This window comes from Oreochromis aureus, linkage group 11, assembly GCF_013358895.1.
Source record: "Oreochromis aureus strain Israel breed Guangdong linkage group 11, ZZ_aureus, whole genome shotgun sequence".
Taxonomy (NCBI): domain Eukaryota; kingdom Metazoa; phylum Chordata; class Actinopteri; order Cichliformes; family Cichlidae; genus Oreochromis; species Oreochromis aureus.
Window position 1 is genome coordinate 31541213 of NC_052952.1, and position 27787 is coordinate 31568999.

The 27787-nt window shown below is 39.3% G+C and overlaps 1 protein-coding gene across 1 annotated transcript; it reads right to left on the reverse strand.

The window, feature by feature from the left end:
• dpy19l1l (dpy-19-like 1, like (H. sapiens)) lies at positions 1-26373 on the reverse strand. The gene is made up of 22 exons (XM_031756736.2): positions 26151-26373; positions 25690-25714; positions 25506-25593; positions 23139-23276; positions 22034-22154; positions 19113-19206; positions 18821-18878; positions 17142-17233; positions 15590-15689; positions 13405-13482; positions 11211-11297; positions 10929-10988; positions 10292-10372; positions 9864-9965; positions 8926-8997; positions 6958-7037; positions 6743-6767; positions 4465-4584; positions 4178-4352; positions 3497-3596; positions 3041-3166; positions 1-1098 (listed from the first exon to the last, which is right to left on the reverse strand). The coding sequence occupies exons 1-22, from the start codon at positions 26371-26373 to the stop codon at positions 927-929; spliced, it is 2217 nt and encodes a 738-aa protein (XP_031612596.1). The 3' UTR covers positions 1-926.
• Positions 26374-27787: the final 1414 nt, after the last annotated feature.

Below are 27787 nucleotides of genomic sequence, written 5' to 3' on the forward strand. Positions count from 1 at the left end.
TTCAAGAAGCACAAAGAACCTTTTAAAGTCCATCAGCAGTTTACAAAACAACGTAGTCAGTATTTACAAAAAAAAAAAGACTCAAAGAAATCGATGTTTTCGTTACCTTCTCGGACATAAAAATTATACAATAAACTAACTATTACTGAAGCAACAACAAAAGCTCTGCTCCCAATTTAGCTAGAGTGAATTCAGTCCACATAGACATCAATGTTATGTACATTTTAAAACACAAGAACATTATTTTCTTCCTAGACTCCCAAAAGTCTCAAAACACTGTTTGCTTGAAAAGAAAATGTTTCAACACTTTTAAAGTTGCATAAAAACGGTGACGTCAATAAATTATAAAAATAGTGTACTACTGAAAAATCGTTTCATACATCAACACTGTGCATAACAATAGAAGAAGTCAGCTTTTGCCAGGTTTGCAGAGGGTATTGCTTCACAGTATGTGGACATCACTGATTGGTCTTGCCAGACAAAAGTTTACTTCTGAAGTGAAAGTCAAAATCAGTTCTACACAGTAAGAAAAACACTATACAAAGGTAAGGAGAGCATCCCTTAAAATAAGGAATATATGTAACAAGACCAATGCCAGGAAGCTAAATGGAGAGCTACAACCACCACCGCCTGGCTTTCATATAATGAACACCACTGGTGACAACAACGCAGCAATAGCTAGTCTGGAAAGAGACTTTGAGTTAAAAATACTGAGAGCTGTGACGTCACCAAGAGGTTTTACATACTTGTTTGTTATGTCCAACCTGTTTTTGAGCCACTGTTTGGTGAATCAGAGTAACAAAAGAAATGTGGAACCGGTTTTTTTGGGAAGTAAAAAGCAGCAACGGCAGTGAGTGACCAAAAAATGTACGACAAAGAAGTGACGCAAAGAACAGTTTGGTGTTGAGCCAGTGTGTCCAGCGATGTTATCTGAGATCTTTGGTGGCTTTGGGGACTTTGAGAACTTTGTAAATGTCATTGGAAAAGACTGTGGTAAAGTGGGGTCGAGAGTTCCTGGAAATATGGGTGCAGAGGGGGGTTTTGCCAACATTTTGGGGGTCCTCAATATCCCAGATCTCCGGCATGCTGCACCCAGGTCTGATGGAGAGGAAGAATGAGAAAGAAAAACAAGAATTAAATAAGATAAAAGGTAATGTTAAAGGTTTCAGGGATACCATTTTGCTGACCCACATCCACCCATCTACATTAAAGGGACGGCTGTGGAGCGTGTGAGCAGCTTCAAGTTCCTGGGTGTCCACATCTCCGAGGATCTCATCTGGACGACCAACTGCTCCAAGCTGGTCAAGAAGGCTCACCAGCGCCTCTTCTTCCTGAGGACTCAGAGGAAGAACCACCTGTTCCTCAGACATCCTGGTGAACTTCTATCGCTGCACCATCGAGAGCATCCTGACCAACTGTATAACAGTCTCGTTTGGGAACTGCTCTGCCTCAGACCGGAAGGCGTTGCAGAGGGTTGTGAAAACTGCCCATCACCGGAGCACATCTTTCTGCCATAAATGACATCTACAGGAAGCGGTGTCTGAAAAGGGCTGGGAAAATCATCAAAGACCCCAGTCACCCAGCACACAGACTCTTCACCCTCCTGCCCTCTGGGAGGCGCTACAGGAGCCTCCGGACTAAGACCACCGGGTACCGGAACAGCTTCTTCCCTACAGCTGTCAGACTCCTGAACTCTGCCTCCTGACATCTGACCCAAGTTAAACTCATGGACTGAACATACACACACCCACAACCACCTACACACACACACACACACACACACACACACACACACACACACACACCCACACACACACACACACACACACACACTGGACAAAAACAAACAAATGGACAACTGTACCCTCAAACACACAATAATAACATGGACTGAACAACCACTCACAACCACTAGCACTTTGTATAGCCTCTGTAGAAATTATCCACATATTTCACTTATCTTAACTGCACTACTGTATAGTTCTGTGTAAATAATCATTCTGTACAATACGATAATTTTAATTCTACAACTGTTTATAACTTGCATAGTTCATATTTCTGTATAGCTTTTATTTCATATTTGTGTATAGTTTTCATATTTATATCCCATTCATAGCCTGTACATACTTATAGTTATAGCATATTCATAACATACCTTCATACTGTGTACATTGTAACATACCCATAATAGACCCATATTTTGTACTCTCATACCTATATTACAGAAATGGGTCTGTTATATCTATATATCTATATTATTGCTAATATATATTTGTAATATATCTATATCATGGCTAAAGCACTTCTGGATGGATGCAAACTGCATTTTGTTGCCTTGTACTTGTGACATGTGCAATGACAATAAAGTTGAATTCTATTCTATATTGTCTATCTTTTTAAATCCCTTTTTGAATATATTCTTCTTCATATTTTTATTGTGCTGTGACAACAAAAAGATTAATGGAAAGAGTGGTCAAAACAGATTTAACAGCAAACTTAATGGTTGCACTGTTTGCCTAAAAGGTATAACAGTTGTCCAGCAGGGCAATGGTCCCAAAACTTTTTTGCGCCACTGACCAGTTTAATGTCAGACAATATTTTCACGGACTGGCCTTAAAGGTGTCGTGGATAAATACAACAAAATAAAATGATACGACCAACACAAAAACTGTGGTATTTTGTAAACATAATAATAAACACGAATTCACTGTGTAATTGTGCAACTTTATTAGCAGCGTCCTCCTGAAATGCGCCAACAACATTGAGAGTAACATCCTCCTCTCTGCCCCTTAATTCTCTCTGGTAGCTATGGTAACGCGTAAATATTTCTTTCAAAAGAAGACACATAACTACAACACAGGAAAAGACTGAGTAAACGATAAAAACCATGAAAACCATAACTTTCACACCCGAACCTCAACTCTCATGGACTGGTACGAGTCCACGGCCCGGGGTTTGGGGACTGCTGCAGCAGGGGGTCGACTTAAGCTTGTCTACTGTGCACACGACAATGAAAGGAGCAGCGGTGCTGTTGCAGTACCTGGTTCGCCTGGTGCACCATGAATCCTCAAGGATGAAAAAGTCCACTCCCAGCTTCATGAGGTTCCTTTTCACGGTTTCTCCAGACATGCGGCTGTACATGGAGTAGACCAGCTTGGTTCTCTCTCTGTGAGGATCAACGATGTTATAAAGTGTGATAAATTAGTGGGATGAGAACAAAAACATAATAAAGCGCCTGTATTTTTATGGGAATGTGTGGGGAAAAAACTGACTCAACATTTTTTCTTCTAGAATTAAGTTAATGAAGTGAAAAGCAGCACAATCATCATTTGAATAATGGTCGTTTTAAATGCCTGTTTGGTGCAGTGTTTGATTCCTTTCTTTTAATGTCAAAAATCTTTACCTGTAAAAAGATGAATGAAATTGTGAAATAAATCTTTTACAGTTAATTTAATGCTAGATTGGAGATTGAAGAAGAGCTGTAGATTCCTCTGACCTCAGCCCAGCGTCTTCGTAGTGAGGGTGGTTGACAATAGGCCGACCTGTGGAAAGCTTTACGCTGGCCATGGTGGGCATCGCTCCAGCAAACACAGCATCTGCAATCAAAGCAAAAACCAAATTTAAAAAAAACAAACAAAAAGCAGAGCATCAAACAGGAACAGTTTTCATTCATTAGATTATTTACAGTACTTGTTCTTCATAATTTATAACAATAGAATATACTTTAAAATTTTATGCTGCAATCGGGGCGAGCTGCTCATTAATCTTAATACTTCTTACAACAGAGTTGTTTTAGTCACATTAGGGTTAAGCCCAACACCGGAGCTACTGCTTAAAAGTAAGAACAGCCGAAAATCAGCATCTAAGATTAGTTTTTTAGGGGCTTTATTAGTTTTAAAATTGCTTTAGATTATTACAGATCACACATGGTGTGACATCATGTTAGAATTCTCTAAAAAACAAACATTACAATAATACCCAACATATTTAAGTGATTTAACTGATGACTGACTTAACTCTATCACATAAGCTCACAAACAAACCTAACAGACGTAAATAAATAGGTCAATTCCAAATTTCCAATCAAGATTCTGAAAACATTTAGCTCTTTTTATTTAGAAGGATAATCACCACTATCGTTTGCTTGGTAGCGATGAAAGCAGGCAAGGTCACTCACTAGGACGGGTGTTTTCCTGGATCCAGTCCAGCAGCTCCTCCTGGGGCAGGTTGCTGAACTCTCCGATGATCGCCCACTGGGCCTGCAGATTGGTCATTCCCTGTATGGCCATAATGGCCAATACAGCAAAAACCACAGTGTGCTGCTTAAACTTCTCCCCAATCCAGCCAAAGAGCTGAAGAGAAAGAACATACTTATTATATTTAAGTAAAGAGGAGACTTTGTAGGTAAAACAATATTGAAAGCTGTTTTTTTGTTTTGTTTTTGTGCATCACTGAGAGACAGACCTGTCTGGAGCAGATCAGTGACGCCATGATGCACATGTGTGGTGTCAGGAAAAGCTTCAGGCGCATAATGAGGATGGCCAGGACAGCAAAAGCCATCAGCTGCAGACTGTGGTACACCAGCTACAGAGAAACAGGTTCACACACAGATCGAATCAAAACTGACACACGGAGAAAATTAAACAAATCCACAGTCCTCTACCAGAAACTCTTCTGCAGCAGAGGTTTAACAAAATCTGTTTGACTCATAAAACACAACTTGAGTGACACTGCTATATAAATATATAAAGCCATATTTCATAGTATTTTACATTGCTGCCATAATGACTACTTATCACAAAGTGCTTTTCAAACTGATTAAAGGGCAGAGCGTATATTACAACTTAGACCTGACATTTTCCCTACTGTCAGGTTCTGCTAAAATATTTCATCAAGTTGTCAAATGATTGAAATTTAAATATATTGTAAGTAATTTAAGAAGTAAAAATGGAGCCATTGTGGCTCAAGAGGGACAGCTGGTTGTCTAGCAACCGTAGTTGTGCTGCTGGACAAGATGCTGAACCCCAGATTGCCCAAACTCATTGAATCGCACCACATGAAAGAGTGCAAGTGGCTTTTTAGTAAAAAGCACTTTGACTCCTCAGAGTGGAAAAATTCTATATATAGATACCAGTTCAAAAAAACTCAACGTTTCATCTGTGGATACAAGCCTACAGTGTGTCCACCTTTGAGGTGTAACAAATATATAGATGGTCTGTTATTAAATGTACTGCTCAGACAACAAATAAATAAATAAATGAATCACAATAATAAAACACAAAGTCAGTTAAGTTTAGAGAGATCAATCAGTTCACTTAGGAAGCAGAATCCATTGTGAACCCATTTTACATCCAGTGGTGCAAATCAAAGTAAAAACAGGTGCACTGGAAAGACAACAGCAAAACCACCCCAGAAAAAGAACGGCTTTTCAGGTGGTAACTACAGGCCATTACTCTCTCTCAGTATCTGTTACTATCCTTGTTACAGTTGGGAGGATGAAAGAGAACCTGCAGCCCAATCAGGCTGCAAAGGTAGCGTGCTATGTCTGCCAACATAGTCTCCAGAGTGTGGAGGAGATGGCAGGAGACGGGCCGTTACACGAGGAGAGCTGGACAGGGCTTTGGAAGGGCATCAACCAAACAGTGGGACTGCATCTACTTTTTTGTGCTCTACATTATGACCTACAGAAGGTTACGTGTGTTCATGTTTCTGACCAAACTTTTGAAAAACAGACTTCATGAGGGTGGGGTGAGGTCGTGGGGTCTTTTTGTGAGATCTATGCTGATAAACCAGCATTTGCCTGAAAACACCAGAACTGGCAGGTATGCCAATGGCACAATTGACAGGAAAAAAAAAAAAAAAAAAAAAAATTAGACACAGAATGGCAAATGTTATGATGCCTGCAAAACCATCTTTGAATACAAAAATGTCACCATTAAAAAAAGCATTAACAAAACCAAAAATACAGCAATTGTTAAAAAGGCCGCTATGTTTTATTTGAAATTAAACTCAGTATTTAGTCTTTAATGATGTGTCTTAATGTTTGGCCTCCTGTTGCTCTCTGTTTTAAATGACAATCAGCCAACTGAGTACTCTGGATTCAACGCCACAGATGGAAAAGTTACAGATGACAGCTGTGCCGTTTACAGACGTTAAAGTGCAGACACATTTCAGTAATGTTAGTGTCGCTCATTTGATGTAGGATTGGATTATGCAATCAAATGTATTTGATCTAAATTTGTGCTGCAAACTAAAAAACAAACAGTGGAAGTTGTCATTAACTACAATCAGAAACAGTACTGCGCTCTGCTCCGTAGCTATGATCTCTTGAGTACATTTTAACCTGTATTTTCCTGCGCAGTGAGAAAGTGTTCCTCTCTGAGCATTTATAGACCATCAGAGCCATTATATGGGCAAGCTTTAGAAACTGAGCATCTGAACATTTTACTGCCCAGGGAGAGATATTACAGAAAATGACATGAAGCAGCTGGGAGAAGCAGACAAAAGGCAGCAGAGTGGGATTTCATAGCAGAAGGGAAAAATGCCTTTGATTTCCTGGTAATGAGAAAAGGGATCAAAATCACTCTGGGGCATAGAAACTGAGCAGACTTCACTGCACGGGAGAATATAATCATATAAAACAGGTTTAGGAAAAGGGAACACGTGGAGGTGTGGTCAAGATAATTGTTATATCTGCATTATATTTAACAAAAACAAATGATGTACAGAGTATTTTTCTCACCTCTCCTTTTGCAGCTATTTCAGACCTGCAACACAGAACAGAGAAATATGTGAAACCAGCTGCCCACTCAAAACAAAAATCAAGCAATTATTTTACTTTTAAAGGTAAGACACTGCAGTATTTTAAAGCATTTCATTTTCCCTGTTAAACACAGTTTCTGTTTGATCAACAGAATACATCAAGTCCTTAAAATCACCCTAGAGAGGAAGCCTCACCCTGCAGCTTCGTCAGCATCTTCAGTCTTGGCCGACATCTTCTCCCCGTGCCTCAGGGACCGGACTATATCCTGGATGGTCTGAAAAAGACAAATACTTAGAAGGATATTTCTTCTTATGTTTAAATGCTCTGCATATCATGCTTTGTCAAACTGATTCATGTGTTCTTAGCTTAGCGTGGGCAGGGCATAATGAGATTAAATCATATAAATAGGACTTCCTCAAATATCTTTCCTCTGATGTTTCCCCCTCTACAGATGTTAGCGTGACCAGAATCAGGGGGAAATCTTTTCATTCTTCCCTTCCTTAAAGGCTTAAATATAAAATATATATATCAGTTCCTGACAAGTCCAAGTAAAACAACTGCAGTTTACTGAAACTGAAGCAACAACACCTGAATTTAAAAAAGCAGACAGCAGCTTTGTCTTTCAGCTGCTGTGAAGCAGAAGCTCACGGCTCAATAAGTGATTTGATCTTTATGTCTGACTGCCTGCTGTTCTGAAAGGTGAGATCGTAGCTTTCATACTGCAGACACTTTCTGACAGTCATGCTGCATAATTTCTTCTTCACAGAAGAGTTTGAGATTTTAACAAAACAAAAAATGTCTTATACACGACAGTTTGGGCTTTCTTCCCTTGTCTGCCAACATTTCCTCACCTCAAGACTTTTATAGAAGTTGTATAAGTAATGTAGCATTTCACTGATGAATATTTTCTTGTCATTGTGCATTTTAAATTGCTTCTTAGATTTTTTTTTTTTTTTTTTTGACAGATCAGATCCTAATGCAAAGCTGCACCACCACAACTCAGACACCAAATCCAGAGTTATCATTTGGCACTAGTGTGTGCATGTTAGTCAAAGAAAGCATAAAGCAAATTTACTTGTATAAATGTGTGTATGATGGGTAAATGGTAAATGGCCTGTATTTGTATAGCGCTTTACTGGGTGACCAAGGCTTGTAGTGAAAAGCACTTTTGAGTGCTCAGAGCAGAAAAATTCTATACAACTGCCAGTCTATTTACAATATTCATATAATACTTCTCAGAAATACAGCTGCTTCATACATGCTTTTTTGCAGCGTTATTAACATTAGGATGCAGTGAATAGAATGACTCGGGAGCTAGCTTAACTACATTAGTCTGTAGCTTTACAAGTTGCAGAAAAATACCATTATTACTACAGTAGTTTTCCCACTGGGTAGGATTACTTCAGGAGTTTTGTGAGGTAGGCAATTAAATTTTATCATTACAGATTATATGAGATCCTAAAAGAAGATTAACTTGCACTCGCAATGTTTACATGAAATAATCCAAAAGCAACCAATCACGTCTTCAATTTAGATTTTAAAAGTGTTTTGTTTTTTTTACACTCCAGAAACAGCAGCCAGTGTTACCCACTATCAAGTCATCTTCCCTTTAATTTTATGATGAGCTGCTTAAAAATATTAAGTATCTAAGCTCATCAGCCAGTATGTGTGATCTTCTCTGGAGTTTTTACAGTAAAAGAACGTTTTCTATAATTTGCACCTCTCATATGAACCATGATGTGGTGACAATGTTGGCTTGTACCTTTAGTGTCAGTCTGTCACCATGATATTTATATAGCCAGAAACTGCATATTAATGCTGCTTTCATAAGATTTCAGCAAAATCATCCAGCCTTCCAAACATTCAACAGCTGAATGTGAGAAGGTGGACTTATGAAGTCAAATGTCAACTGTTTGGGCAATTTTGATGGTTCAATATGCAGGAATGTACTGTAAACTGTAGCATAGGCGGTACAAGAACAAAAAGAGCACTGACTAAGACAGATCTTGCTAATTTTTATCCATTTTCCCACAGACCGAGAGAAACCTACGACTGTTCTGAGCAAGACTTCCCCAACCACCTCACCTGATACCGTCTGCTGCTTTGAAAACAAATGTTTATCCTTTTCATAGGGATGGTTTCATGCCTACAAGTGGACTTACCCTGCCAGCAATGAGAGCAACCACCAGCACATTGATGGGCAGCAGCAACGTTTTAAGGTAACGCACAGGAGTCTGAGGCAGAGAAGCAGACAATTCAGTTCAATTCAATTTTATTTATATAGCGTCAAATCACAACAACAGTCGCCTCAAGGCGCTTTATATTGTAAGGTAGACCCTACAATAATACATTCAGTGACAGAGGACAACTATCACATCTGAGCATTATAGTATATCTAAGCTGAAATAATTTCAAGGAGGAGCCCGGCGAATGAGAGACTAATGCACAGCAAATTACTACTAAAATACAAAAATGGTTATAAAAATAAATAACAGTTTGGGAAATTCTTAATTGAGCACTGCAATAATTAACTGCAAATGGTTAAAGGCCAAAATATTATGAATCATGATATGTTGCAATTCTATATATAATAAACAGATTACAATAAAAATGCAAAGTGCTAATTAAAGAAAATGAATCTTAAAGCATTAAGAAAGTATATGACTGCACTGATTACAGCTGATTTACTGCATTTTGCTGTTCCAAAAGCATGCACTGTTTTCTCTGCAGTGCTGAGAGACCACACACAAAACCAGGCGACTGTCTAGCCCATAACTCAGCCCAAAATGAGCTGCCAGGTTTTGCTGTCAGAGTTTGTTTCTTGTCAAATTCAGGGCACAGTTCTGGTTTCCTCCACACTCAGCCCTGCTGTAAGACAATCCAGCAACTCTGATACAAAGGAGCAGGCCTTTTACAGCATTTCTGACATCTTCACAGGACTGACATTTTAAAAAGTGAGACCTGGCAAGATTTTCCTCACAAAACTGCCTGAGACTGTCATTTTATCAGGGAAGGCTTCAGCTCAGAATCACAGTGATCACTCGTCATCCTTTAGTGGGAGGGAGACAAATTTTAGCTCTGACAAAGGAACGGAATTTACCTCCAACTCCATGAAGTCAAATTCAGCAGCACACGTATACATCAGAGTGTGAAAGTCCTTGTAGCTCGTGAACTTAGACTTGATCAGTCCACTGATGTGAGCCTAGAAAACATACATTTTTGAATAAAACTTTATTCCACCCTGTGAAAAAAAAAAGTTATTCTTTAATTTTACATACTTTAATTCTGTTCTTAATAATTCAATTTGACATTTTCTGATAGTGAATATCAAACATGGCTCAAGTGCTCCATATGGCTAGTCCATTTACATTTATATTAACTGATCTACTATATCAGCCCACTTATGAGGTCATTTCTGGTTCATCTACTTAATATCTACACAATGACCTAAAAATGTTCATTTCCATTATTAATGTTGAGTCAAGAAAAAGGGGTTGATTTTACAGACGGGAAGTTAGAGTTACCTACATCATCAGAGGCACCCAAAACTGTGGATAGCAGGAATTTAAGCAGAACTGTTGAGCAGACCCAAGCCAGACCCTGCATGACCTGTATAGAAAAAAACAAAACAAAAACCAGATCTACATTGGTGGATTGACATGTTCAAATACACACATAAAACTCAGACAGGCGATGTATGGTGGTGAAGAACAAAGGAGTTAAACCATGAGGCTGACTGGACAACTACATAAACAAAAGCATGCTTACTCTTTGAGATGTTAGCTTCAAATATTTTAGCACAGCAGGGATACCCGACTGTCTGATAACACTCTGTTCTGTTAGATAAACATTGTATGATCTCTATCTATCTATATACATATATATATGGACGGCGTCAACGCGTTAATGAGCTAACCGCGCTAACGCCGTGCAGCCCCACGCACGGGGTGATCTGCGGTAACTCAGAGATTTAACGTCACTTTAACGAGATTAACGCTGACAGGACTAATATATAGAATTATTTTTTTGGGATATTCATGCAACCATTTTCTCATTTTATTTTTTCCTCCTAAAAGTGTGTGAATGGTGTAAGAATGACACAATGACTGTAAAGTGGAAACATGTAGTTGTGCAGTAAAGCATAGAAAACAAAACTCTTTAGTACCCAGATGACAATGCCTTGTCTGAAGACTTGAGCAAATCGCTCCCTCATTGCAATGATTACCTAAAAAACAATAAAACAACAAATCATAACAAATGAAAAGCAAGTGAAATTACGGCACTATAAAGAAAAAACAACGCAGTTACTGTTACACATGTGTTACAACTGTGTAATCTTACAAATATGCTGAAATTTAAACCCACTTGCATCACTGATCAGAGTAAACGGGACTGACTCGAATCAATCAATGACTAAACGTATGCAATACAGGAGCCTCCAACTCACCCAGATTGACACTAGCGAAGAGGCATAGAAGGATGTAAGGAGCATGGAGTTACCAAACATCAGGACAAAGCAGACGCCGAGTGTGATCTGCAGAAAGAGGACAAAGAGAAGGCATCATTCCTCACATGAACGTGGTATTCAAACGACTAAGGGCCGTTTAGTGTAGCCACGTCCTATTTGGTGCAGCTTGTTGTGCATTACCCGTGTGTGCAATTAAACAATGCTGAACATCCAAGCTTGGCAGGTAGTGCTGAGGTTTAGCCAGCATTTCTATTGCTGCCATAAAAACACTTAGTCCCATGTTCACTGCCAACAGCAAAAAACGTTTCTGTAGCAGGAAGATCGTCAGGGATACAGCGTATTAATAGTCTGCCTGCCACTGTTGATGTTGGCATTTGTATGTTTAAAAAAAACAACAACAACACTTTTATTATGTAAACATGCATTAATGTATTAAAACATAAATATACAGCCACAACTAAAATACAGTCCTATTCAATGACCTCTTTATAATGTTGACAGTTATGACAAACCAGGGGCACTGGCTTCTGCAGCTACTGTAATTATTTTGAAAAACTGTTGTAGATACTTATTAGAAAAATTATACCGATTATGAAACTGCTGCAATGCTTTACAGATTGTAAAAACACTTTGGCATTTTATATATAAAAAGGTTTATTTTTTCTGCTTCTGTGGCTTCTGTGATGAGTCTAAACTCAGAGTATTGGAAACGTAAATGGTACTGCCAGATGAACCTCAGTGGTGACAGTCAAAATGTTACCAGTTATTCAGGCACTGAACAGATATTTTTACTGAAACATCATTATTATTATCATCATATTGATGAATGTTTGCTCTAGAAAATGTCAAAGTGCTTTTCGACTGATCAAAATTGCTTTGATTACTTAGTACCGTACATAGATTCAGGTTCTCATACAAGTTCCAGAAATTTGGTGCTAATCAACACTGAAAATTTAGAGCTTTTCCTTTTTTCTCTCTCTCTCTCTCTCACAGTACTCAGTCTCTGCCTTTGTGTTAGCTCAATGAAGAATGAGAGAGATTCATTGCTCACTTGCTGAGCTGACTTCTTGCTTAAGAGCAAGACCCCAGATCGCAAAGCGATCCTGTGTATGGGTTTTTCCGCTCAGTGGTTTTTTGAGAGAAAAACAAAAGTCATTTAAGCATCTGGGAAGATTTCTACTTTGCAAAGTCACTAAAATGGCAACAAAAAGGTGGAATGAAGCATGATGGATGCTGTAGGAGAGAGAAATGTCTTACATATTTCCACATAAAAAAGCAGCTTAAAAACCTAAGAACCAAATAATATCCAAATAATCAAATACTGAAGTGCTGCCATACAGACAGGAAGCATTTCTGGTATTTTTATAACATTAGCTCACATATTTTGAGACTTTGTATGTAATTAGAAACATCCTATTGGCATATGATTGGACACATGTGTACGCTCTGTAACTAATGACAGTTTTCAGGCTCATTAACACAAGCTGGAGGTCACAGAGGACATCGACTCCTGGTTGTGTCTATTCTTTTCTTCAACACACACACACACAGTCATCACTCCCAAGCTCTCTAAATTATGCAGAGCCATATGCCTTCCTGTGACACAAATCTCCAGCATCTTACCACAAAGGCCCTTCTCCTTATCTGTGGCGCACACAGGCCCTGGCTAACAGCTTGGCATGCTGAGAGGATTAAGGGTAAAGAATGTGGAGAAGAGGGACGACCGTCCAAAATACTACACCCACAAAGAAAAATATCTTTACACGTTTCCAAACAAATACAGATATCCTTTTGTCCTTGGTGGTGTGAAATAACTTGCCTACACATCCCTTGTCTTTTAGGCACTCATGTATGCACAGTGGTATCCTTAAAGCTTTTTAAAGGACAAAGTCTCTGCTGACTTTGTCCAACCAGCTCATGTGAATTTCTCCCGGCCGAGGAGCTGAGGGAGATAAGGAGAACTGAGCGAGAGCAGGTTACAGCTCAGAGGACAGGAGCAGTGAAAACTTTCACTTATGCCCAATACCTGATTCAGAGAAAGTCTACCTTCTACATCTTGGTAAATTGCTTTAAACGAATACATTTCAACTTTATGCAAATACACTAGTGTTGAATATGTGAAGCTGGCCATTAGAAACAAAATAACTGCAAAAGGAAAAGTTATCTACTGTACCATATGAGTGACGAGGATGGACTGCATCTTAGCAGCAGCGAGGTAGCCCAGAATGTACGAAGCAAACAGAGAAGCCACCTGGAAAACAAAGCGCAGTTTACCATAACAATTCACTCCACAAAGCTCATTAATGCATCACATACAAAAAAGTCCAAAACAACAATAACATTCCCATAATTATCTTTACATTAAAAGTTGCTGATGTCAAAGCTGGATTTCAGCCTTTAGGGAAAATTTACTTTCCTTCCTTCCAACAGTAATTTGTGGTATTGTATATTAATCATGAAAGAACAGGGAAAAATGGGTGCAATAAAACAAAAACAAACTGTAAAATCTGCACTTTACATGTACCAGCTCATCTTTAAAGCTTTTATGGCATTGCATTACATAATGTATCTTGTGAAGCACTCTAACATAATATTTTTGTTGTGCATTTCCAGAAGTTAAACCCAAGGCCTGAATACAGCACGGTATTTGAAAGATTACAGTTAAAATAAAGTGATTCTCTAAATACACATAGCTGTTGTTATAAATGTAACCTGAATACCACTTGGATCCTTTACTGCATTCCTCTCCCCTTTATTTCCTGTTGTCTTGTCACAGTGTATTTATCACATAAAAACCCTACTTTATATTTAGCATCCATCCATCCAGCTTCCATGCGGTCTGCTCCTATTTGGACATGCTCAAACACCTCACCTAGAAGGCATTTCAGTCATTTACTTGAACCGCCTGAAGTGGCTCTTTTCAATGTGGAAGAGTAGCAACTCTACTCTGAGCTCTAGGTAAATGACACCCTTCAGCTCCAGCTTGTTTCGGCAATCTCATTCTTTCATTCAGTCCCCACAGCTAGAGGCCACAGGATGGTCGGAACGTAGGTCAACTGGAAAATCGACATCTTCGCTTTCCGTCTCGGCTCATTCGTCATCATGACAGACTGGAACAGGATCCACATTTCTGCACACACTGCACCACTCCATCTGGCAATCTCCTGCTTCAGTCTTCCCTCATTTATAAATAAGACCGCAAGATACTAGAACTTTGATTTAGACCAGCAACTCATTTCCCACCTGGAGTGGGCAAGCTACTCTTTTCTAGCTGAGAACGCCTTAGATTAGGAGGTGCTCATTCATATCCCAGCTGCAAACCACTCCACCATGAACTAAAGGGTGCTGCTAAATAAAGAACTACATCATCTACTCAAAGCAGAGGTAAGACCACCAGCACCCACTGGGAACAAGTCTGAGTTACTGCTGATAATGTAAAACAACACTAACTACAGTTATAGTGAGCGCTTTAACAAAAAATAAACAAGTGAACAAAAAGAAAAAAACAAACAAACAAAAAAACCCCGATACTCCAAAGGACCCACCCCACAGGACACCATGAGGGACGCTGTCCAGTACCTGTTCTTGTGATGGGAATTCACACTCAAATGTGATGCGTTGGAAGGTTTTCTAAATTGGCCAATGCAATTACTGATTATAATCAAACTCTGTTTCACTATTGTAATTGCTCAAGGGGGCTAATGTAGGCCTTGTAGAAAATTAACTGTGTGATTGCAAAACAAAACAAAACAAAAAAAAATAGTAAAACCCAACAACTGACATCAAACTCCCTCTGGACTGATGAGTAAGCAGTGCTTGTGGGTGTATTTGGCCTTGGATTGCATTATGCATGCAGTGGCTGGGGTGAATGGGTTCAATTAGCGGCTTATAAACGTGAAACAAAGAAATAATAGCTGTGAAACAACACATCCCGAGCTAAAATCCCTGCACAAAAGCAGCAGAGCCCTGAGGGGGCAGCAGCAGCAGCGTGGGCTAAACTGTTACTAAGCACATATGCTTGCTGCAGTGACCTGTTTGTTCTGAAGTTATTCGACTCTTCTGTCTGCCAGCCCACACACCTTAACTTACTACTTCTTTATACTAACCTAAATGTGTCAATCAGTTAGAAACATTTCAATTAAGAATGTTCTTTGAATTATATATGATTTGAATCTCCTGAGTTTATCCCTTTTCTTTCAGTCTTTCTGATTTTTTAATTTCTTTGCTACGCTGCCCAGTGTCTGACCTGCCCTGCCTGTCCTCTGTTCTCTCCAAGTCTCTATTTTCTCTTTAATCTCTGTGCTCCCTTTCCATTTCCCCCCCACATTCTCTCACAATGTTTATCTTGCTCTGTTTACCTGGGTGAGCAGCACAAACTGGGCAAACTGCCAAGGGAGCATAAAGCACAAATTGGAGATGCCCAGAGCGACCATAGCTGTCCGGCTCGGGTTCCGTGTCCTGGGGAGGGAAGAGACACAGATGGGGGGAAAAGGTGACGAGAGCGAGGGTGTAACAGAGATAAGATGAGATGTATTAAGACGCGTGAGAAAACACATGTACAAACATTCACTCTCACACCAATGGTAACACAGAAACCTGATTATGGACAAAGTTACGCTAAAAAGGAAAATAAAACACAAGTAATTTTCCATTTACTGTTAACTGTGACACTAAGAGAAGTCACAGTATCAAAACAGTTTTCACACAACATGAGGTGTCAACTGCCAGCTGGGTGTTAAAATGAAAAGAAAAAACAGATGCTTCCCCATCTTTCTTCATATTTTTGAAACCATTCAAGCGCTTAGATATAATTAGGCATGCGGAGTATATACCCAACTAATGCACCATATAATATCTGAGCCGTGTAGGTGTAGGTATTATGAACTGATTATATGAACATGTGTTCAGACATCTACTTGGTGATCATTTTATCCTGATATTATGCTTAGCTGCTTATTGTCATATAATCTGATCAGACAATCACGTGACAGCAGTGATGATTTGGGAAGTGGAGGTATTTCAGTGACGTTTGAGTATTGCTGAGACTGTTGATTTTCTGGAATTTGCATAACATCAGTCTTTACAGTTCACCCAGAATAGTGAAAAACAAAACAAAACAAAAAAAAAACACACCCAGCCAGCAGCAGCTTAGCAGGCCGAGATTCATAGCTGATAAGAGGCCAGAGTAGACAGAAAAGCAGCTCAGAATTAGCCAACTATCCTTTAGGTAGTTGTGCTTCGACAGCACAAAACCATGCCTGGGTCAGCCGGCAACAGAAATCTGAGGCTGCAGCGAGCACAAGATCAATTGAACTGGAAATTTTAAGGCTAAAAATAAAGAACTGCAGCTAGTCTAATGATTCTCCATTCTGCTGAAGCTTGAGACAGTATCCAAAGGTCCAGGCTGCTGGTGGTGTGATAGCATTAGGAATGTTTTCTGGAACACTCTGGACTTTAATTCCAATCACGCTTTGAACACCAGGAGCCTGAGTATTGTTACAGACCATGTATTCATAGCTACAATTTATCATCTTTAAACAGAGCAGTGAACTGTGTCAAAAAAGTCTCCAAATATGGATTTCATAAACTTGATATTGAGGTCAGATTTTATTGACCTCCCCGGTCACCACATCTGCCACCAGTAAAGCCCTTTTGGGATGTGGCAGATGGTCATTCAGCAAACAGATATTTTGTGATTCAATCATGTCAACATGGAGCAGAATCACAAAAGATGTTTCCACCATCATTTGGAGTTCATTAAGCAAAGCGAGGTCCCACACCAGTATTAACATGACAGTTATTCATGATGTGCTCGGGTGTGTTTGTGATGCCTGTGCACATTCTGAAACACTTTACCAATTTACAACGATACGAATTTAGCAGAGCAGTGGAGACGCTGAGTGAGTTTACCGTAGGATGTATGTGAGAAGAAGCATCTGCAGGACCAGGAAAGGGTAGGCAAAACTCTCCCTCAGAGGCGGAGTCCACATCACTCGAGTGCTCTGATAAAACACACGCGGACAAGAAAAGAATCAAATTTGCTCAAACTCAAACTCACATAGCTCTGATTTTCTTTGAGAGAGAGAGAAAAAAAGACAGATACATTTTACTCCTCTGCAGCTTATAAATAAATCTCAGTTAATCCTATATTGACACAGACTGTATAGTAACACACAGCTTGTGTAGAGATTACAGACACTTAATGTAAGACATCTGGTATCAGTCTATTGGCAGGATTTCTTCAATGTAAAAACACTGTGGGTGAGGAGGTTTGCATGTTCTTAATCTATGCTGTACCAGGAGAACACATTTGTTGATGAATTCTAGGTCACCTCACTAGAATAAAATAAAGCAGGTGAAAGTTTAAGCCAGTGACTGCGTTTAGCTGTAGTTAATCAACTTTAGGCTGATGTGTGACTGTTTCTTTGTGACTGTACTACATGCTTTTCAGTCCTCAAATAAAGTGATTGCCTACAAACAAGTTTAGACAAATGGATTGCATCTAACTTGCTAAATGTCTACTTTTGACTGATATGGCTCTATATACTCGCTACAGCATTAATCATGAACTGCATTGTGGCAGCTCCATAACATGAGATGCCATACCAAAAAAACAAAGAAAAAAACCCCAAAAACTTCAATGAAGTAAAAATAGTACAAATGAAAAACTCACAATTAAACAGAAAAAACTGAAATAAAATAAAAAATAAAAATAACACCATGTAAAATGCTGAATATAGAATAAGGAGCTCTTGTATTACAACAAATGATTTATTAATTTGATTCCTTACTCCATTTTAGTGTTAAAACAGGAACAGTGGACTAATGAAGTACAAACTGCATGGTTGCAGCTTTTATCTGTTCACAGCCCCAGCGAGGAGTCTGCTTAGGTCCAGCTGTTAAGCTTGATTTAGACTTCTGCAGGAAATCTACGTCCTAACTTACTTCGTAACCAGAAACTCCTTTTATCCCTACGCCGCAACCTTCCACACCACTCAAGTCGTTGTGGTATGCGTCCACCCGACGTGTAGCTACATTTCTCGAGAGGTGAACATCAGGTCATGCAGAAGGTTACAGCGTAGTGTTAAAATTAGTTTCAGATAATAGCGCAAGTGACGATTTAGATTTCCGCAGAAGCATAATTCACACATTAGTGAGCCTGTCTGTAAAGGCTAATAAACACCCACACCTCTATTTTAACGCAGTTAACACCGACCTCAGAGTGCCTACCCAGCGAGACCGCCATTTTACTACTTCCTCCAAAAAAGTGGAAGTTACAGATGCTGCTGTCACAAGCCACCATAGCACTCAGGGAAAGGACAGAAATACGTTCGAGTGTGTGCTTGACTGAAATTTGTTCTGGAGGAAACTTGAGAGAAGAAGATAGGTGGAGGGATTCAGCTTTGAGCACGAGCCAAAAACAACTCTAAGCTCCTTTGAGGGGTGAAATGAGTCCCTATTAACCATCCTTCTCTTTTTCTCAGGGTTTTTTTTTTCCATTTTGAGTTTTACAGATTTCAGAAGCTTACACTTCCCAAAGCTCCAACATTTGAATATCCTGATAAAGATATTAAAGGAACTTCACTTACCTCACCGTGATTGAAGAAAAAACACAATGTGGTAATAACGCCACCCAGTCGACTGCCACTAATGAGGAAAAATGAAAATGAGGTGGGATTAAAAGAAGAGCAGAAAGCAGCAGACGGATTCAGAGAGGCTATCTTCTTTCTGGTAGTTCAAATCTTTAAATCTGACAGAGACAGCAGACAAATGGTCCACGCCTGACAGCTTATTGCTGAGATGGACCATTTAAAAATCATCCTCTCCTCACTAGTGCCCATATGAGCAAGTCAGGAGAGAGTGCTGGGCTGGAGAGGTTACCTGAGGTAGGAGCCGTACATGAAGAAGATGCTCATCATCATGCCGTTCAGCAGGAACACACAGGTCACATAGAAATACGCTGGGTCACCCATTCCTGGAGCGCGCAACAGAGACAGGCAGAAATGCAGTTTTTATCCAGGTTAAATGCTACCAATAGAGTTCTCTGACATATAATTCAGTTTTGATAACACGATAATTGATTATTTTTCCATTTACCAGCTAATTTGCTACATTTCACAAAGACTTATTAGAAAGTGGTAACTTGAGGACATCGTTTGAACATTGCTGATATAATTTTTTACAAATGTAAATGACCAAGAGCTGTACGTGAATATTCAACTACTGGTATATTTGCACGTCGCATAGGATGTGAAACAAACCCATCATCTCTGTCTGCAGTTATTATCACTTCAGTTCACCTTACTGTTGCTAATTACCTATTTTGTCATGTAGAAAGCACTTCAGGCTCCTTTAGCAAGATTTTCCTTGTTGTAAAAAGAGCAAATGAAAAATGTATGAATAATACTGCTAAGCACTGCCATCCTGCTATTCTCTCTCTGAGCAGCAGCACCACCCACATGGAGGCTGAGCAGCATGTGAGAAACTGTTGCTTTAACATTTTTTCTATCAGTAACGATTTTGTACATTATCCATCCAGCCATCCTCTTCTGCTTTATCCTTATCAGTGTCGCCGGGGGACTGGAGCCTATGCCAATTAAAGCAAATCCATTATTAATATGCACTTTTTTTGCTTGAATGCCTGCCTTCTATCCTTCTCCATCGAACAGGTGATAATTATGCTTTAGTTTACATCACTGATGCAAACTTAGAAACTTTGTTGCAAGATTTAACAAATGATTACAGTGAAATATTGGTGGGAGACATATCTCCTTCTGTGAGTTTGTGCACTGTGTGAAACATTATTGATTTTAAGTTTTTCTGACTGACTAGCACAGCCAATATGTTTAAACTTATGCATGATTTTAACTTCACCTTTGATTTTGTCAGACCACTTTGCAGCCATCTCACACACCCTAACACCCATTGAAAATGACTGCAATCAGGAAAAGAATGTAAATCTCTGATTACAGGAGTAATCTGAAAACACACCCCCACACACACCCCTACACGTTTAATGATCTGAAAGTCACGTTTGCAGGCATCTCCATCAAGCTGTACTGCTTGCATTTGTGTGCAAACGGGGGCACTGCACATTGAATAAGTTAGGTCATGCAAAAATAACCCATGAAACAGGTAGGATTTCTGTGCTCTGCTTCTGCTATGAAGACACCACAGACTGATCACCTCCTGCAGACTCTGTGTTGCAAAAATTTTCAGTTCTGCTACTTAAAAAATGATAGTAAAAGAAATCCATATGTAAGGGTATGTGTGAGATAAATATATGCTACTCAGGTCTTTTATATGTCCTCTCTGTGTCTGCATGGGTTCCTCCCGCAGTCCAAAATCATGAATGTAAGTTAAATGATGATTCTAACTTGACTGTAGGTATGAATCCGAGTATGAATGGTTGTCTGTCTGTCTCTAATTTAGCCCTGAGATAAACTCTGGACAGGTCCCGGGTCTATGTCACCTCATTCCCAGTGTTGGCTGGAATAGCCTCCAACACCCCCATGACCCCGAACTGGATAAGCAGTTAAGCAAACCGATGGGTGACAAAAATAACAGTTTTTAATACAGCAGCAAGTGTCATATCTGAATGACACCAAAGTTGAAGCATAACAACAGGAAGTACATTAAAAAACATGTCACGATCAGCCCTATCAAAAATAAATAAATAAATAAAAATGTGGGGTTAAAAAAAATAAAATAAACAAAAACCATCAAACTGGAATAATACATTATTAGAGCACATCCGACTGCAGGTTCCACAATTCATTCTCTAAATTCTGATGGTGAGATTAAAGTTTGAAACTTTTGTGACAGCAAATAGGTTTTGTTCACTTCACTGCTCAGTTAAATGACGTCTCGCTACTATATTCTTGGCATGATCTCCTCTCAATGATTCCAGCATAATAAGAAGGTACACAGAACAGACCTACACGGCCACAATGACTAAGAGATTGGAGATGTGTTGACAATCGCTAAGAGCTGCATCGCATCATCTCCGTAATGTGACGGTAAATCACTGGACAAACAGAAAACGGATCTTGCTCCAACACTGCTTGTTCCATTCTACTGTGTAATTTTAAACCACACAAAAATAACATGCTGGCTGACAGTTACAGGAAATGCAATGCAGCTTGCATCAGGTTTATGTAAACACTGTGAAAACAGCCTGTGTACATCAACCGTGGGGTGCCACATTCACTAATGAGACCGACAGAAACACGGAGACTGCAGCTTCACAAAGGAAAGCTGACAGCAGCTTTTGCTTGTTTTCTGTCAGCAGACTTAATTTCCAGGAAATGTTCCCGTGAGCCATCTAAAAAAAAATAAATAAAAAAAAAATAATGTGGAAAAGGTTAAAAGCATTTTTTCCCCTCAAGGCTAGAAAAAAAAAAAAAAATCAATGAATATGTTTCTCTTCTTTCGTAATAAATGTTATTCAGTAAATGTTACTTTTGTAGAGGATGCCTGGATGCCTTAAGCTTAACTACTACTTCTTCTTTTCTTTTCTTTTTTTTTTAAAACCACAGGCCTAAAAATTATCTCTTAGCTAACTGCCGGACTGTTAAATGAGGTCAAGAATTACTTACCAAACTTCTCAAATGTGCAATATTTGTACTTCTCTACATCTTAAGTGACAGCTAAACCGTTTATTCAAGCAAAGGGGCTACAATTGTCACCAAGTAGGATGAAATACAGGAACAGATTAGATTTGACCCATGTGTGTGTGTCTAAATGCACACAACTGAGCATGTTTTTAGTTAAGACTTGCATGCCATGGCAACAGTGTTTACCTTCACAGCTGTCCACAGGAGTGAGTCCCTCTCCTCTGTTGATGGACCAGCACATTTTTGTGGGAATCCCAAAGTAAGCCATTACACCTGTGTACATCCGGTACCAGCTGGCCAGGACCACCTGGGGAGGACAGACAGGATGTAAAAATCCTGTTTATACATCACATTTTAAGTATATGTATAATTTTTTTAACAAGTCACCTAACTGCATTAAAATAAATAAATAAATTTAAAAAACACACACACACAAAAGAATCAACGTTAAGCTATGCAACCTATGACAATTTAATTCAACTTTCAATTTGGCTTCTCAGAAAACTACAAAAAGATAATGGAGATAAAACGCTGCTGTGTCACAGTCTGTTCTGCAACAATGCTCTACGTTGGCTTTTCAGCACATCTCTTTCCTTTATTTTGTTCCACCAGAGTAACCTGATTACTCACTCACTCATCTTCAGTGAGCATATTTCTTAACCATCATGTAAAGAAAAAATTAAAGAAATCTGGTTTCTCCATCCAGCAAGATTCATTGTTAGGAAGGCGCATTAATCGGGCATGTATACCACTTCTAACTGCACTTATTGCTATTTGCTACATGGCAAAGGACTGCAGACTGCAGGGAGAAAAAAGTAGAGGGGATGCATGAAAGGAGAAAATGCATGGAGCAAAACTCAACATAAACAATCATCTAAAAGACTAAAAAAAGTTTAATCACAAAACATCTATTTGCTAAATTCATAAACTGTTGTTATGCAAGTTCTCCAATTACCTGCATTACCTGATTTGGCTCATTACATGTATCCAGATTCTTGTACTGCCAACACTTCAAACAATATAATACTAATGAAGTGTTGTAAAAAGGTTATTTTATCCCAAAGCTTAAAAACATCTTCACGATAAAATTACCTCACTCTTCAAACCTTTTATTCCTTCTGTAAAAGAGTTTTGTTTGGACTAAAGGATTCACTGTATGCATCGCTCTAAAAGTCTGTGCAAGAATGAAGATTTGATCTTCTTCTGAAAATATTTCAAAGTTATGGATGATTTTAGTCTGAGAGCAGCAAATAAAATATGTGCATGGTAATTTGCCAAAAATCAATATTACCTCTGGATAGAGGTTGAATCTCTTCAGTGTGTTAATAACCAGCGGATGCTCTGTCAGCCGATCGTTCATGACCATGTGAAGGCCGTCCAGGAAAGAAGGAGCCTCAATAATTGTCTTGTAGTAGGAATAGTACAGACCCTGGTATCAAAGAGAACATTACATACAGAAGACTACAGAAAGAAAAAGGCAGCAGACGGATACTAAATATAACTCCAGCACTACAACTCAGACAGAAGAAACTGGAATGAGTTACACAGGCTCAGCAGATGGCCATGGCTCACAGCCCATTTGGTAGCACGCAGCAGGGGGAAGGCAAGACAAATATTCTGTTTTCATCTGACAAAGTTTTCACCTTGAGCATCACTTAAACATCAGCAGCTTTTACACAGGTGATGGTGATCTAAAAAGCAGCAGTGCTTATGGAGACAAATGTTGATTTTGCTCGTGTGCAGCTCTTTATCGAGCGATCGACGTGGAACGTGACAGATGAGTAACAACTGTAAAGTCCAACATTGTTCGTATTACTGATTTACGGATTTGATTTTCTCCGAATGGACAGTCAAAGTCAAACTAGGTTAACTACAGTCATCAGTCAACAGTAAGTCTTCTTCTAAATATTTGTTCTCTCCCCCTTTCACTTCAGCTGACGTCTGTGCAATGGTTATTGGTGGCCATCTCTGGCTGGTATGCTCAAGGGTCAAAGTTCATTTTAACCAACTTTTCTTTGGAAATCAGTTTGCATGTCAAATAGAAACGCTGTGTTTGGGAAATCATTACAACATCATCATCTTAACTATGCAGGAATGTTTTGTGATCAGCTTGCCTCGCATTTCTTTATTAACCAGGCTGATCTCATTTTGATGGCCTTTTTTTTTTTTTTTTTTTAATGCAAACTGCTGTCATATTTTGTTTTACAGAAGGCTAACGTGACAGTGCTTGTGTGCTGACTGGGACAGCAGCAAATATTTATTGCCAATAACAATCTACTCATTAAGTTTTAATGACTTCAGCAATGATGTGGTCTATAAAATGTGATGAAAATGTTAAAAAATGCATGTTGTGAAAGCCAAAGAGCTGTCTCTGCCTGATTTGTCTGACTAACTTCAACACATTTAAAGCACAACTACTAAAAAAAACCCCAAAACATTCCCTTACAAATGTCACATGCACTTCTTATGTTGAAAATCTTATTTTAATGCAGTACCATCAAGGCAACATCTAATCTGTCTCAATGTCATTTGGCAGCATGACAATATATCAAAATATATCATGCCATAGTTAGAAGGAATTAGAGGCATAAAGTCTCTGAGAAAGTTGTTGGCCCACATCCTACCACAACAGCTCAAAGGTGAATGTGTTTTTTTATGAAGATGGTGGAGAGCACTTTCTAACACGTGGGTATAAAATCTACCACATATGTTCAGATGGGCTGGTATCTGTTATTAACACAAATCTATAATTCACAACCTCTCATAGCTGAACACAAATCATGGAGCCCTCGTGCCTGATGGATGCACTGTCCTCTTGGAAGAGGAGACCACAAAATCATCATCCTGTTTCAGCTACTTCCTTTAGGGTTCACCCTATCCCTATCATCCTCCTCTCTCCAACAACCAACCCTCTACATCCCCTCTTTTGATACATCCATGAATTATCTCTGTGCCATCCTTCCTTTCCTCCTTCCTGGCAGATCCATATTTAACATCCTTTCTCCAGTATATCCACCATCCCTCCTCAGCACATGGCGAAATCTCGACCAAAACAAAGTTAAATATATAAAAATAATCACTCACAATGGCTCTTTATTGATTTTCAGTGACCATGTCATCAAATCAGACAAGTCAGCTCAAAAAAAAGAAAAAAAACAAAGAAAAGAAAGCCACCACAATATCTATCTAAGCATAGCAGAACCACCAAGCCCTCTTAGTGTAGGTCTGAAGAGGTCTGTTTTTGCGTGTGGACATCATTCACGTGTATCTTCAGCTACAAGGACAATAAACTGCTCTGCAACAGGTGTAGTGCATGGCTGAAATATAGCCAAATACATTAACATGATGGGACTGAATTTGGGGTTATTGACCCAAGACAGTTTTCCAATCTGCTCAAACAGCCCATTTTGATGGTAAAGGGAATCCATGCTAAATATTAATTTGATATAGACTCTGATCATCTTTTTTTGTAGCAAAGGATTGCACACTTTTTACTGTCTTATGCTAAAATAAAGGTAGACGATGGTAAACAATGGCCATACAAAAACTGTGCCCTTTCTCGCGAACAAATGACTTTGTATGACAATATTTATCAAAGATTTGTGCACCATGCTGTTGCCTGAAACAATTCGCTATTACAAAAAAGAAAAAAAATTACCATTTCTGTTCGAAAAGCCATTTCCTTCTCCAGGTTAGACAGGTGTGAAAAGTGCCTGTCATTCTCAAAGAGCTGTGTGAGATGATACCTAATTGCAGGGGGGGAAAATATGTGTGAAGAGCAAGTAAACGCAACAGTAGTGAGTGAACGATAACTTGGTAAAGCCGATAAAAGCGCAGCTTACCAGTGCAGATATCCAGTCAGAGCAGCTGTGAACAGAAAGAATTAACTTTCACTACTGCAGAAGAAAAAGCCACTTCATCACTGAAAAAGGAGGCTAGATTTGCAAAGCCACAAACCGCTGGTTAGACTACAGGAGAGAGGAGTTTCAGTGATACGGGGGTTATAACTATTGTGCATTTAAAGGAGAAAGCCAAGCTTGAAGTTTGCCAGAAAACCTGTTAACACGTGTGGAGCTGATGTGGCATATAGGCGGAAGAAATACGGGACACTTTCATTTGATTTTAACGGACAGCAACAGCAGGTAACTACCGCTAGAGAGATAGCGTTAGGGTGAGCTAACGTTAGCCAAGTGATCGGCAGTGGAGATAACTTAATTTAGCGGAGCCGCTAATGCTGCTAGTGTTAGCACTGGTTAGCTTGTGGTTCTGCAAGAAGCTAACGGGCTAGCGGTTCTGAACTTACCGAGGAGAAGAGTGATTCCCAGCTTGGCGGCTGCAGACGGAGTTAGCCCCAGCTTGTGTCTGATGCCTGAAAGCCCGTTTGAATGCGTGCTGTTGAAAGCCTTGCCCTCCCTGCCTGGTCGCCTAACGTTACTTTTGCCAGGTGGCGAAACAAGCGGGCTCCTGTCGCGGTCAGTCTGGGTCGCCGGACTCTTCCCGGTTTGCTTTTTGGTTTTAGCCACCATGATTTCCAAAAAGAGACGAGTTAAGAGCGGACAGCCGCTGAAGAACCCAAGGGGTGTGAGCTGCGCAGCCCCAACAAACGCTCGTATCTGGTCCTCGAATCTGCCCCTTTACTACCTGAGTGATGCTTTGACTGGTTCCTGCCAGAAATCTTATGAAACTGCGCCCCCTGGTGGCTGTTGGGCACCACTGCAATGAGTTTGGGATCGTAACCATGGCAACACCACCCGCGAGTGTATTTTTATTTTTTTTTTAGTCTCAGATAAAATATAAATAAATAAATAAATAAATAAATATTAATACATCTAAAATATGCAACTGCCCGATGCCTACAGGGGCTAATCCAGGGGCCTCTGTTGTTGAAAGGTCAATTAAAAAAACAAAAAAACCTAAAAAGACTGCAAATCTGAAATGACCCCCAAATAGACACAAAAAAGACATAACCACCAAATCTCAATGTAAAACAATCACAAGCTGTAAAAAGATTGCAAAGATGTCAAACATGAAACAGGCATAAACAGAAAACAAATGTAATTATATCTCTGCAAAGTATCATTTATTATATGTAACATATAAGGAATTCTTATTTTGATTGCATTTATTGAGCAAGAAAGATACCTTTTACTTTTTTAAAAATGTATTTATATTGCTTTCCAAAAAGCTCCAGCAGCATATAACTTGCCTCCATCACCTTATCAGGCACTTTCAGACTGTCCAAATTGCTTCCTCTGGTTTAGATCCAGTGCTCTTTAGAAGTATGCCAAGTTTCTTTCAGAAAGGGATGTGTTCTTTACAAGTGCCACTTTAGCTGCCTTGGCAGCGATGTTTCCACTGCAGACAAATAAAGCTGAAGCAGCAGAAAGAAGATTTCTATTAACGTGAGATACTGAGCTGTAAGCTGACATGATTCACTACCAGAGCAGTAAAGGAGCAGAGCAGCATCTAAATGAAATCCTGTCAGATATGCAGCCAAAGGTACAGCATCACACACACACATAAAAATAAAAATGATTGATAAATTCAACTCCTCTGATTGATTTTATGAAATCGCCAGCTGTTTTATTCCGAGTGTATGACAGCATTCTTGTATTAGTTAAATAGGACTCTCTGTTTCTTCTGAACAAATGAAGGAGAGAGGCTTTGTAGACTGATAACTGGCACTATAGTGGTTACAAGCAAAATGAAAACCAGCTGAGTTACAAGACCTGTTATGCTGATACTCATTCCATCAAAAACAGGAGTTGATGGAAAGTTGTGTGAACTTTTGTTGTTTCATTTATCAGTCCTGATGATGACACAACAATACAGACTAGCAACTGGGTTACATGGGATTAAAGTTCCACTCTTCCACATAGAGATGGGAATCGAGAACCGGTTCTTGTAGAGAGCCGGTTCCCACTTGTCCAGTTCCTTGGA